The following is an 11,011-nucleotide window of genomic DNA, read 5'->3' as shown; positions in this document are numbered from 1 at the left end:
AGAAGAGGGGGAGGGGAAGAAGATATCCTGACCCGTTAGCGTGCCGGTTCAGGCCGATTGTATTATTAGGAAGAAATAGAAACGAATTACTGAGATTAAGTATGAATAGAGAAAAGAATAGATAATAATTAATTAAAAAATATCGGTGTATGTATATACAGTGGTTTAGAAGAGCATAAAAGTAGCCATTCCCATAATCATCAATCCCATCAGGTCCATTAGCTGGTGGTGCATCTTGGACGCTGCACCGGTGTAGACTGCATCCACTGCCGAGCTGGAGGTTGTAGAGAGTCGGTTGGTGGATGTTGTTGGATTGACGCCGCTGACACCGCTGGAACTTGAGACCGTGCTGTTGTCCCCGTGTGTTCCCGAGTAAGGGTGAGAGGGGGCAGAACCATGGCCAGTGATGGTACTGGGGAGCTGAGTGGAACCCGTTGCAAGAGAGACCGTGGCGGTTGTCTCTGAAGAGGCAGTAGGGATCGCAGAGACCAGAACAACGGTGGTGGTGTATGTTTCGCGCAGAGAGGCTGGGCACCGGTTCTGTCCATCTGCACAGTGTTCAACCGTCACGGTAGCGGTGGTGGCGGCGGCGGCGGCGGTAGAAATACCAGCAACTGCGAGGGCCTCGGTCGTCAGATATGTGCTCTCGGACTGACCAGTCTTGCCACCACTGGACAATTCCGTCACAGGGCATACTGTTGTGGACAAAACGAGGGTTTCGGTCGTCACATAGGTGGTCTTGGCGGCCGTGATGGTGGCGGTGCGAGTGGTCCAAAGAGTAGAAGTAGTGTAGCCAGCGTCAGTTGATGATGAAGACGTTGGTGTGTAAGTCGGCATAGTCTCCGTGAGGGGGCAGACGGTGGTGGCAACCACAAGAGTTTCAGTGGTAAGGAATGTGGTCTTTGAATTTGCTGGGCAGTTGGTCGCTGAAGATGGACAGGCCGTAACAGTAGCAGTTCGAGTGGTTAGGATAGTGGATGTAGTGTAACCAGCGCCAGTTGATGATGACGACGTTGGTGTGTAAGTCGGCGTAGTCTCTGTGAGGGGACAGACAGTGGTAGAAACCACAAGAGTCTCAGTAGTAAGGAAGGTGGTCTTGGAGTTAGCCGGGCAGTCGGTCACCGAAGATGGGCAGGCTGTGATAGTAGCAGTACGAGTAGTAAGGATGGTGGATGTAGTGTAACCAGCGCCAGTCAATGTTGGTGTGTAAGTCGGCGTGGTCTCTGTGAGAGGGCAGATGGTAGTGGAAACAACAAGCGTCTCAGTAGTAAGGAAGGTGGTCTTCGATCTTGCTGGGCAGTCGGTCACCCAAGATGGACAAGCGGTGATAGTGGCGGTACGAGTAGTAAGGACAGTGGAAGTGGTATAACCACCAGGTGAACCAGGGTTGGTAGTCGCAGTGGTGATACCGGTTGATGCTGATGATGTCTGCGCTGGCTGAGTGGTAGAACCAGTTGAGGTCGAAGATGACTGCGTGTTTGTGGCAGCACCGCTGGATGTCAAAGATGACTGCGTATTGGTAGTAGCACCCGATCCCGAGGATCCTTGTGTTGTCTGAGTAGTAGAGCCGGTTGGCGTCGAAGATGACTGAGTGTTAGTTGTAGCACCGGTTGATTGCGTGTTGGTAGCAGCGCCGATTGAGGCTGAGGAGGACTGTGCTGTCTGAGGGGAGCCACTTGATGCCAAAGATGACGGCCTGTTGGTGGAAGTACAGATGGTAGTAGTGGATTTCACTGTTTTGGTCACATATAGTGTTGTGGTCGAAGACAAAGGACTGCTGCTAGAGGCAACTGATGATGGCCGAATGGAGTGTGCCGGGAAGGGAACAGACCGTGTTCCTGAGGGAATGACAACTGAGCTGGAACGCTGAACTGGCCTAGAGGAAAAGGCAGGCGAACTGCTAGAAGGTCGTGAAGGGAAACGAGAAGGAGATACCCGGGCCGACGAGGCTGAAGAGGAAGAGAGCGGAATGTTGCTGCTGCTGCTGGAGATCGCTGACGAAGCCAGGACTGACGACGATGTTAATGTTGATGAAGATGCCACAGGGGTCGGGGTCGACGAAGGGGTAATGGTCGAGACATAAACCGTCGTGTATACAGCAGTCGATGTCTCGGTGAGCACCTCGGTCGTCATTAAGGTGGATGTGATGACGCAGGGGTTGGAGGTGTAGCGGACCAAAGCCCCCGTCGCCGACCCCCCCGTTGTCAGCGTGTAGGCGCCATTCACGACATAGCATATTTCTTCGGAGGCGTCATATTCAAGGGCGCTATAGCCGAGGACCCGAAGGTAAACGTAGCATTGATACTGATTAGATGCACCGTGAACTGTAAGTGTACTTCCGCCGACCAACGCAGCCGAGGTGCATATATTCTCCCAGTAATAACCCAACGAAGAAAAGTAAAGATCGGAGCAGGTCGTGGGATCCGCGGTATTGACAGAGCAAGTAGTCATGGTCGTCGTCTGGGGTGCGCTGGTGGTGATAACGCTGGTGACCACGCTGGTGACCACGCTGGTATAGGTGGTCGTCGCCGTGTTGGCAGGAATGGTCAGCGCCATTGCCACGCGGGCCAATCCGGCGAGGAGGACTGCTCTCCTCATCATGAAAATGCTATTTAATCAGTAAACGAGTGACTGGAAAGAGAGTGACCAGAAAGAGAAGAGACTCCGGAGAGAGAGAGACAGGAGCCAAAAAGAAAAGAGTGGACATGATTGACTTTTAATTTTGGCCAGGAGACTGAATCTATTAGTTCGAAAATAGTGCCCTGGCTAGACACCAGAATTTGATCGCTTAAAATGACTGCAGTGGGAAATGATAAATTAGGGGTAGTTGATCCTACTCCGACCCTGTAGATCCAGGTGTTTTTTGCCGAATGGAAGATCCGATTGGGTTTTGAACTTGGGAAGATTGATAGAGTTCAAAGCTTTTCTCCAATTGAGCTGAAAGAAACAATTTGATTTGAGAGAAGAATAATAATGTCTCCGCCAGCACAATCCATGTACGGAGTAGTATCGTACGGAGTACTAAAAATGATGATACTGTCAGTTCGTATTGAGTACTAATGGCTCAGTTCGACGCCCGAATTCCGATGGAAAAATATTGTGGAAGTCTGCCGAACGTCCATTTCATCGGCGACTGGCGCTACCGATCCCTAATTGTCATTTCAATAGCCCCTAGTAGGACCAGACAAGGATCTCAGACAGTCCGCTTTGTGATTAACGGGGCGATACTGGCGTCACCATGAAGGTGCTCATCGCGCATTTGTTGGGTTTATATGATTTTGCCAATACTGCAGAAACCATAGCCGAGTACTCTCAAACGGAAGTCCCTGGTACATTTGTTAGAGCAAGGCTTGAGCTATCTCCCAGGTCATCTCTGATAGTACTCCCTTCAGTCCTATCAATCCCGGACGAAATCGGCTCGTGTGGAAAATCTCGGCTTGTTGACAGCAAGGTGAGTATCCCGCCAAGAAACGTGGTGATCAGTAATATAGATTCAGAAAGACTCCTCCCAGCAGATCAGCGTATTGTCTGTCCAGCTCGGACTCTCTGACTCCGAATTGAACTCTCGGTCTGAGAGAGGAAGATATTGACTCCCCTGACCGCCTTTCCAGCACGTGTTAAGCAATTACGTCATCAGGGACACGGCGACGAACTCACGTTACTGGGAGCATGTGACCTTTTTGGCACGTGCTGGAGGAATTCGAGAGAAGCGAAAGAGTCCGAGGAAGAAAACTTCACCTCAACACGTCATACCGTTCTCAAGTCCCATCACTCTCTCAGAAGCTGGAAGATGCTTGTCTAGAAGCTTGTCAATGGCTTCTGTCATTGCACGCCTGGTTGAAACACGAGCCCCTTTGGTCGGTTTCTGGGATCAGGATAGAGTGAGAGTGAGCAATTTGCTTTGAAAATGGTAACAGTGACCTCAAAGGCAGACCGGCATTATACTAATCTCATCCTGGATAGATACTACTAATACTCAGACATCTGATACGCCAGTGAAGCCGGGTTGATCGGGTCGAGGGGCATTGGAAACAATATTCCTATTCGCTTCAAGTACCAAATCAGAAAAAATAGAGGCAATGCCATGAAGGATTCTCTTTTCAACCTTGGGATTCGAATCATTCAATCTACGAAATTATTCAACAAGAATACTACGTCGGCAAAACATAGGTTTCGAGTAGGGATACTGGGCTATCAGAGCCAGGATTGCCGCCAGCCCGAATAATCAGAAAGCCTCACCAGAAGAATTTTACCCTCAATATCCAATACTTCTCCTTCATTCTAGTCTACGTCTAGAGAATTGCCCTTGCTATGGACATGGCATTGAATATACACCTCTGGCTTGCTGTGAATGCTTCTGAGCATCTCCAGCATCGATTTGAGGGATATCGCTACTCTCTGATGACACTTTTGACGGACTCACTCAAAGCTGCCGTGACGCTCTACGACTTTCTAGCTGCGTGATTAGATATATCGCGGTCCATCAAGCTAGTAGAAAGATGTTCTACGATTTAGTATCTCCTGAAGAATCAAGAGTTCTCTTCGACCATCCGGCTAAACAGACAAAAAATTCCTTCAGCGACGCCGGGGCTGCTTCTCTGTAAGCCCTTGTCCCGGTATCATATCCTGGTAAGCCGGACACTCCACTCAAATTGCTTTTACGGTCAAGATCTCGCGCCCGAGTAGTTCATACAAACTCCGGAATCGACCCTTTACCATGCAGTACCTACACCAGACAATCAGAGAGATCGGCTGCGGCGGCCTGGCTTCAGTGCGGGCGAATCAAACGGCAAATGCGAGGTGCTGGATGGTCTGGCCAGCGATGGGGTGGCTCATGTTGTAGATACGATCTTGTTTCCTAAGAAGGCTGCAATCAGTTCCGTCGAAGATCTCATGGCCAATCTGCCAGTGCAGTTCATCTTCTACATCAAATATCATCTTGCCATCACATTTTGAAATGATGAGATTATCCCATTGACATCTGCCAAAGTCAATTCATGATGTAAACAAGTTTGTTTGGTCGACTCCACCACTACGTCATCGATAGATGGATGTACTTTTAACTCTTTCTAGGCTGGTTACATCTCAACTTCTGTCAATTTATCAACCTAAATGAATAGATTCAATATGGACCTCCTCTCCTTCCTTCGCCATCCCTTCGTGCACACTTTCAGCCTGCTGTATCTTCTCGGGCAGACGTTCGTAACGTGGCTCTTTGCGCCGAGTCCTCCCCCACCGTCGGACGAGACGACGAACAAGAAAGACTCAGGATTGAAGAGAAAGCGCATCGCTATCATCGGTGCGGGCCTGACGGGCGTCTCATCTGCTGCTCACTGTATCGGCCATGGATTTGATGTGCAGATCTTCGAGGCGAGGCCTAAAGACAAGGGGTTGGGAGGGATATGGAGTGTAAATACCGGGATTACTCTCTGAAGAAGAACACTTGCTAATGAGGCATATAGAGAGTGAATTCTACCTCCTCCTTGCAGGTCCACAGCGTGATGTACCGGTTTCATCCCTCAGTGCATTATGATACAGCGTATCCCAGCCAAGGTGAAATCCGGGAGCAGATTGTGAACCTGTGGGAGCGGTACGGGCTCGACCAACACACCGTGTTCGAGTACAAGGTGACCTCTGTGAGAAAAGCAAAGAACGGAAAGGGTGATGGATGGATCGTCAACGACGACGAAGAGACCTACGGCCGGTTCGACGGGGTGATCGCTGCGGTGGGCGTGTGCGGGGATCCCAAAATGCCCTCGTTGCCCGGCGCAGAGCGGTTCAAGGGCCAGATCTATCATTCGTCCGAGCTGGACGGGAAACAAGCCAAGGGGAAGCGGGTGCTGATAGTCGGCGGCGGGGCGAGCGCGATCGAGGCGCTCGAGTTCGCCGTCAAGTCCGAGGCGGCGCAGATCGACGTGCTCGCCCGGTCTGATAAATGGGTTATCCCGCGAAACGTGCTTGTCCAGTCGCTGCTTGCCTGCAACGTGTTCGGACAGGAGACCTCCTTCAGCTGGATCCCGGAGTGGCTGCTGCGGCGGTTCTTCTACCGCAACCTGCAGGACATCTCCCCCTCCTCGTCCAAGGGCCTCTACACCGATACCCCGATGGCCAACTCAGACCTGTTCGAGCAGATCCGTCGCGGCAAAGCCAGCTGGTTACGCGGGGATATCCTTTCTGTCGAGGAGGACGGGATCCGCTTCAACCACCGCGCCCAGGGAGTCTCCAAGGGTGGCCCGGGTCGCGAAAGACTCGTCGAGGGTGACCTCATCATCATGGCGACGGGGTTCCATCGCCCCTCGCTCGGTTTCCTCCCAGACGACTGTCTCGAGGGTCCCTACGCCCCGCCGAACTGGTACCTGCAGGTGTTTCCGCCGCGGTACCCGGACATTGCGGCCACGAACAGCACGTACTTGAACGCCATCGGCACGGTGGGCAACATCCACATCGGAATATACACGCGGTTTCTACTCATGTTCCTGACCGATCCGTTGACGCGCCCGCGTGAGGAGTGGATGAAGATCTGGATCGATTTCACCAAGCTCATGAAGCGGTTGGCTCCGACGGGGGCCTTTGATTTCTTCACCTACGCGGAGCTGATCTACTGGTACTGTTTTGTCCTGATCGTCAATCCCTTTCGGTGGAAATGGGCGCTTTTTGTCTTCTTCGGTATTGGCCGATGGTTACCTTTGAAGGTTGTCCAGGGGGAGGAGATCATGCGGGATTTCACTTGAATACTAGAAGAAGTAATACATAGTATATAACTAGATATAGACATCGCAATGTATGCTAGTACATTTGGATATAACTAGGATAGTCAGTACCTATGCATCAATTCATACAAGTCCCACTTGCTCATTTATCCCCTCCTTGACTCCCCTCGAAGACGGAATGATAAACCCCGTCGCAAGATAGATGACCACAACGATATACTCCATCATCAACGCCATGATCACATACGGCGCCGTCTCGCCGAAGAGCTCGTTCCATTTCTCATCCGTCGTGAAGACAGAGAGGAAGAGGTACGTCAATCGGATGACGATAAAGGGCATTGCCAACGAGATGCTTCGAAGGACCTAAACTTGTCAGCAATCATTTCGAAATCAATTACGTATATATGTATAGAGAAATACCTTTCTGCTAGGTTCGCTGAGTTGAGAGAGATGAACCCAAAAGTAGACCTGAAAGACGAGCAACACGGCAATAAACACCACGAGAATGATGTACCCTGCTTTGGCCAACTTGGTTCCCGTCAGGGCAGTGCTAGTCGTCGAGCTACCTTCTAGTGATCCGCCGACAATCACCACCACAATGCCTGTGAGGAAGAGCAGGCGGGCGAGGCGGAGGCCTTGGCGGATTGACGAGTTTTCATTATAATCACGGTACGTTCTGACAGATTAGTAGGCCACTAGAAAGAAGAAAGAAAAGAGAACTTACATAATTCGAATTAATCCGATTGTTGCACCGATTAAAGGAAAGACACCCGCGTTCAAGAGGATGATCGAGGCGACTAGTAGTCCCGTACTCGTCGGTTTATTCTCGTAAAGGAGTACGACAATGCCACATGCAACTCGGACTGACAGTATTAGCTTCTGAAGGCAGAACCCGATAGCAGTCCATAAACCTACTCATGCAGAAGATCGAGAGAATATACCAGGCCAGTCGGGGGCGTCCATGGCGGCGGTATAGAAGATGCAAGGCCAATATAACGGTGGGGATATAGAATATGATCTGCGCGATGCTAGCTTTCGAGTGGTCGTTCAACATTGTGACGATCTTCTGGTTGTGTAGCAGTTGGTTTATAGATGTTCTTCAACGATTCTCCAACGAGTTTCAAGTTGTTGCAATGGCAGAGAGAATCGACGGGGTCTTCTCTCCTTATATACCGGGCATCTCGCCGTCAAAAAGAGAAGAGTCACATCTAGCTGGACTCGTATCCGCATCTTGGGTCCCAGAAAAGGTAATTCAGTGCGGGAAAGAAAAATTAATAAAACAAGAAACAGCCGCAATGAGGCTGTACAGATTGCATCACGTGATTCGCATCTTGCGGCCAAATCGGGACTAGCGTATAGTGGTACTTTGGCGTCACGACGTTCTGATTGGTCAATGCTGAAAAATAAGCCTCAGGCACAGTCGGAAATGCCGTGCTGCCAGATCCGGAGCCCCCTGGCTTGGATCTTGCCCAGCATAGCCTGGATCCAGTGGACCTCGCGGCGGCACTGTGGGTCATTTTGGACTGTTCCAAGGACGATTCCCAGGCCGGTAGAGACGGTGAATAAGCCCCAGACCCGCATTTCCTCCTGCAGACAGTATTCGACTGACTGGCAGACATTGCGAGCTAGGGAAAGATAGTTGGAACTGTACCCCAGTTGGGTGAGACAGGGGCCACTATTGTCTGTAAGTTTTTCGTCGCCTGTGGCAGTCTTGTAGATCATGCTAGGGTCCACAGCGTTGATCAGTTGGTAGAGATTGCAGAGTCCCGACCACAGCATGAGACGCGTCGCCCAGAAGATCATCAGAGTGCTGGCTATTCGCAGATCGGGAAAATTGAATGCAACGGGAAATAACCTATTTGTGTTGTCATCGTGATCAAGTAGTTGATCTCGGGATGGTTCCGGCCAGAACAGCGGGGAGGAAGTGTTGGACGTAAGATCATCGTAGATTTCCTGCAGCGTCCTGTCGAGTTGCCAGCACTCGAGGCAGATATCGTATGCAAGATTGGCTTGCTCTGCAGGACCAAGTCGCGGAAATGCATCGGTCCGTTGGAGAATGCGAGGCGCCACTGCTAGACAGTCCATGATGCGGTCGATCGGCTCCTTTTTGGAGTGCATCCATGGGATCTCCATCCATGCAGTACTTGCGAGGAAAGTGGGTGCATGATATTGTATCGAGTAAAGGATCTAGCAGATCCGTCAGTTATAGCTCAAGAAGTACTAGAAGGGAAAAAAATTACCCCCTGACCACGTGCAGCCAAGAAGAGTTGGAGTCCCAGCGGAGAAGTATGTGCATTCACACCCCGATTCTGGACAAGAGACAATATACCCCGACAATGGCTTTCATATCCATGTCTCCCGTTGGCAGGACACTCCATCACCTCGTACATTCCCAGAGCAAGACAGGCGGCCAGGGTCTCATCCGAATACATTGTTGAAGGGTCGTAAAGTGCCTTTTGGAGCTCGTTGAGACCTTTGTTGTATAACGCCAAGCTTTCGACCACCATGGCCCGGTCTTGACATGAGCGACCTAGCGCCGCGGCCGACAGGGCGAACATCGACGCTTCGAGTGCCCGACTTTGATCGATGGGGATCCCTGCCATCATCGAAATCCAAGGGGTAGTCCCTCTCAATCGTTGAGTGCGTGAGACAGGGGTGAACTGCGCCAGAAAGCTGTTCAGAATCATCTGCCGGTCTATAGATTTGGATATCGTAGTGATCTCCGGGGAGACAATTATTTCGGTTTCAGCCCTAGGAGTAGTTTGGAGCTCGCTTCCTGATGATGGTGGGCTTTTGTCATCATCTTCACCTTGGCCCCGAAGGACAACTCGTTTCTTCTTCCTGTTCTTTTCTCCCGGCTGAACGAGCACAAACAGCTTTTCGCGTTGGTACCCAGTACAGACCCGCTTTGACTTGATGCACTGAATACATGCTGGCGTTTGGAGACCACACTAAACAGACGTCAGACTCAGTCTTGTAGTCATCAAGAAGAAAACGTACTGCTATCTTGCGTTTCCTACAGGTGTTGCACCCTTTCGACTTGCCTGGCACCCCCACCATCGCTATACATGCCCAAAACGAGCTCTCAAGGCAGTCGTCGCTGGGCGAAGCACCAAGCACAGTATCTGTTTCTTTATTTGCCTCTTTTCCTCTATTCAAACCAAAGTGAAACGTCGCCAGGCGTTGATCGTCGTCTGACAAATGACATTTTAGCGATGACTCAGCTTGACTTTGCTGCGCTCACTAACCCAATCAGTTATACAGACTAAACCGAATTGGGACTGTCTTTATAGAGAATGGATGGTGATACGGATAATTGTTATAGCAGCAAATAATCAATTGTCAATCATGAATTGGTAATTATTTCCCCTTTTTCATCTCTGGGATTTTCCGCTCAATATTGTATACGAGGTTCCCTTTCTTGAGGAACCGATCGGGAATCACCTTCTTCTCCTCTAACCACATCACCGGATATAAGACAAACACGCCCATCACACAAAAGATGGTGGCAAAGAGCTGTCCGATCATCACGAGCCAATGGCCGATGTGTGGAATAAGGAACTTGATCCACTCGGAAGTACTGTATAGATCATCTTGTCGAGCAATGTAGTAGAGTCGTTTCTCTCCGTTTGGCAGGGACTGAGAGGCTCCATCCTGCCCAGTCGTCAGAGTCAAGACGGTGGTCAGTGTGACGGGGCTGACGTGGAAGGGAACGATCCATATCGAGAAGATCTGGGAGAGTGTGACGTATAACTTGAGATTCTGCTCGTCGAATGCTGCAGCATGGGAAAGACTTCTAGTTAGTTCAATTGTTCTGAGGAGATGTTCTAGCCGGAATAATAAAAGAAGGGTATCGAGCTTTTAACACACCGATAGAGTGGATGTCTGTCTCGATACGCGGTGACATGATCTTATACCACTGGAAGATCTTGAGGAGGAACCATCGGCTTCCGGGGAAGCTACAGACTCGACAGAAGGGGTGTGTAAAGGCTGCATTGGTGGTGAAGAATTGCTCGACCGTTTTCTCCTGTTCTGAGGGGGGCGAATGGGTCAGAAGCCGAATAACGTTGGGGATTTCAGACACTGCTCAGACAACCGCATCTAGTCAGTGGACTTGACTTTCGCTGAAGAAATGTCATATAGACAAGTCGTAGGTGTCAATGTCGAATGCATACCTGGATCTTCCATGATGAAAGCTGTTGATCATAGACTCTGGATGCTGAAGTGTACCTGAAGGAGAAAATAAAAGGTACAGGAGAAGTTTTGTTCATTTCAAGGTTGTTGGTTGACGGGCGATGATG

The 11,011-nt window shown here is 50.3% G+C and overlaps 5 protein-coding genes across 5 annotated transcripts; 1 reads left to right on the top strand and 4 right to left on the bottom strand.

Annotated features, from left to right (window-relative positions):
- Positions 1-87: 87 nt before the first annotated feature.
- On the bottom strand, positions 88-2,920 carry ASPZODRAFT_1105215 (hypothetical protein). Its single transcript, XM_022721001.1, has one exon. It carries the CDS (start codon positions 2,599-2,601, stop codon positions 166-168), a length of 2,436 nt encoding a protein of 811 aa, XP_022584620.1. The 5' UTR covers positions 2,602-2,920; the 3' UTR covers positions 88-165.
- A 2,192-nt stretch (positions 2,921-5,112) lies between these two features.
- Positions 5,113-6,731, top strand: ASPZODRAFT_89950 (hypothetical protein; the record flags this gene model as incomplete). Its single annotated transcript, XM_022730379.1, has 2 exons — positions 5,113-5,409; positions 5,463-6,731. 2 exons carry the CDS (start codon positions 5,113-5,115, stop codon positions 6,729-6,731), a joined length of 1,566 nt encoding a protein of 521 aa, XP_022584619.1.
- Positions 6,732-6,782: 51 nt separating this feature from the next.
- Positions 6,783-7,942, bottom strand: ASPZODRAFT_1104533 (hypothetical protein). Its single transcript, XM_022721000.1, has 4 exons — positions 7,626-7,942; positions 7,435-7,573; positions 7,131-7,386; positions 6,783-7,073 (listed from the first exon to the last, which is right to left on the bottom strand). The coding sequence occupies exons 1-4, from the start codon at positions 7,762-7,764 to the stop codon at positions 6,834-6,836; spliced, it is 774 nt and encodes a 257-aa protein (XP_022584618.1). The 5' UTR covers positions 7,765-7,942; the 3' UTR covers positions 6,783-6,833.
- A 178-nt stretch (positions 7,943-8,120) lies between these two features.
- Positions 8,121-9,770, bottom strand: ASPZODRAFT_149516 (hypothetical protein; the record flags this gene model as incomplete). Its single annotated transcript, XM_022725492.1, has 3 exons — positions 8,121-8,897; positions 8,951-9,661; positions 9,711-9,770. The coding sequence occupies 3 exons, from the start codon at positions 9,768-9,770 to the stop codon at positions 8,121-8,123; spliced, it is 1,548 nt and encodes a 515-aa protein (XP_022584617.1).
- A 264-nt stretch (positions 9,771-10,034) lies between these two features.
- On the bottom strand, positions 10,035-10,937 carry ASPZODRAFT_128710 (hypothetical protein). The gene is made up of 3 exons (XM_022722099.1): positions 10,886-10,937; positions 10,581-10,793; positions 10,035-10,486 (listed from the first exon to the last, which is right to left on the bottom strand). Exons 1-3 carry the CDS (start codon positions 10,896-10,898, stop codon positions 10,071-10,073), a joined length of 642 nt encoding a protein of 213 aa, XP_022584616.1. The 5' UTR covers positions 10,899-10,937; the 3' UTR covers positions 10,035-10,070.
- Between the last annotated feature and the right edge of the window lie 74 nt (positions 10,938-11,011).

Source organism: Penicilliopsis zonata (assembly GCF_001890105.1).
Source record: "Penicilliopsis zonata CBS 506.65 unplaced genomic scaffold ASPZOscaffold_2, whole genome shotgun sequence".
In the NCBI taxonomy this organism is placed as follows: domain Eukaryota; kingdom Fungi; phylum Ascomycota; class Eurotiomycetes; order Eurotiales; family Aspergillaceae; genus Penicilliopsis; species Penicilliopsis zonata.
Note: the sequence above shows the minus strand (reverse complement) of the source record. Positions and strands in the feature narration are given on the sequence as shown.

Excerpts from the sequence above, each read along its gene's own strand:
- ASPZODRAFT_1105215 (XM_022721001.1), bottom strand. The coding sequence starts at position 2,601 with ATGATGAGGAGAGCAGTCCTCCTCGCCGGATTGGCCCGCGTGGCAATG.
- ASPZODRAFT_1104533 (XM_022721000.1), bottom strand. The coding sequence starts at position 7,764 with ATGTTGAACGACCACTCGAAAGCTAGCATCGCGCAGATCATATTCTAT. Across the intron at positions 7,574-7,625 it reads TCTCTCGATCTTCTGCATGA|TCCGAGTTGCATGTGGCATT; the intron begins GTAGGTTTATGG and ends TAATACTGTCAG. Across the intron at positions 7,387-7,434 it reads ATCGGATTAATTCGAATTAT|AACGTACCGTGATTATAATG; the intron begins GTAAGTTCTCTT and ends CTAATCTGTCAG.
- ASPZODRAFT_128710 (XM_022722099.1), bottom strand. Across the intron at positions 10,487-10,580 it reads GACAGACATCCACTCTATCG|CATTCGACGAGCAGAATCTC; the intron begins GTGTGTTAAAAG and ends CCCATGCTGCAG.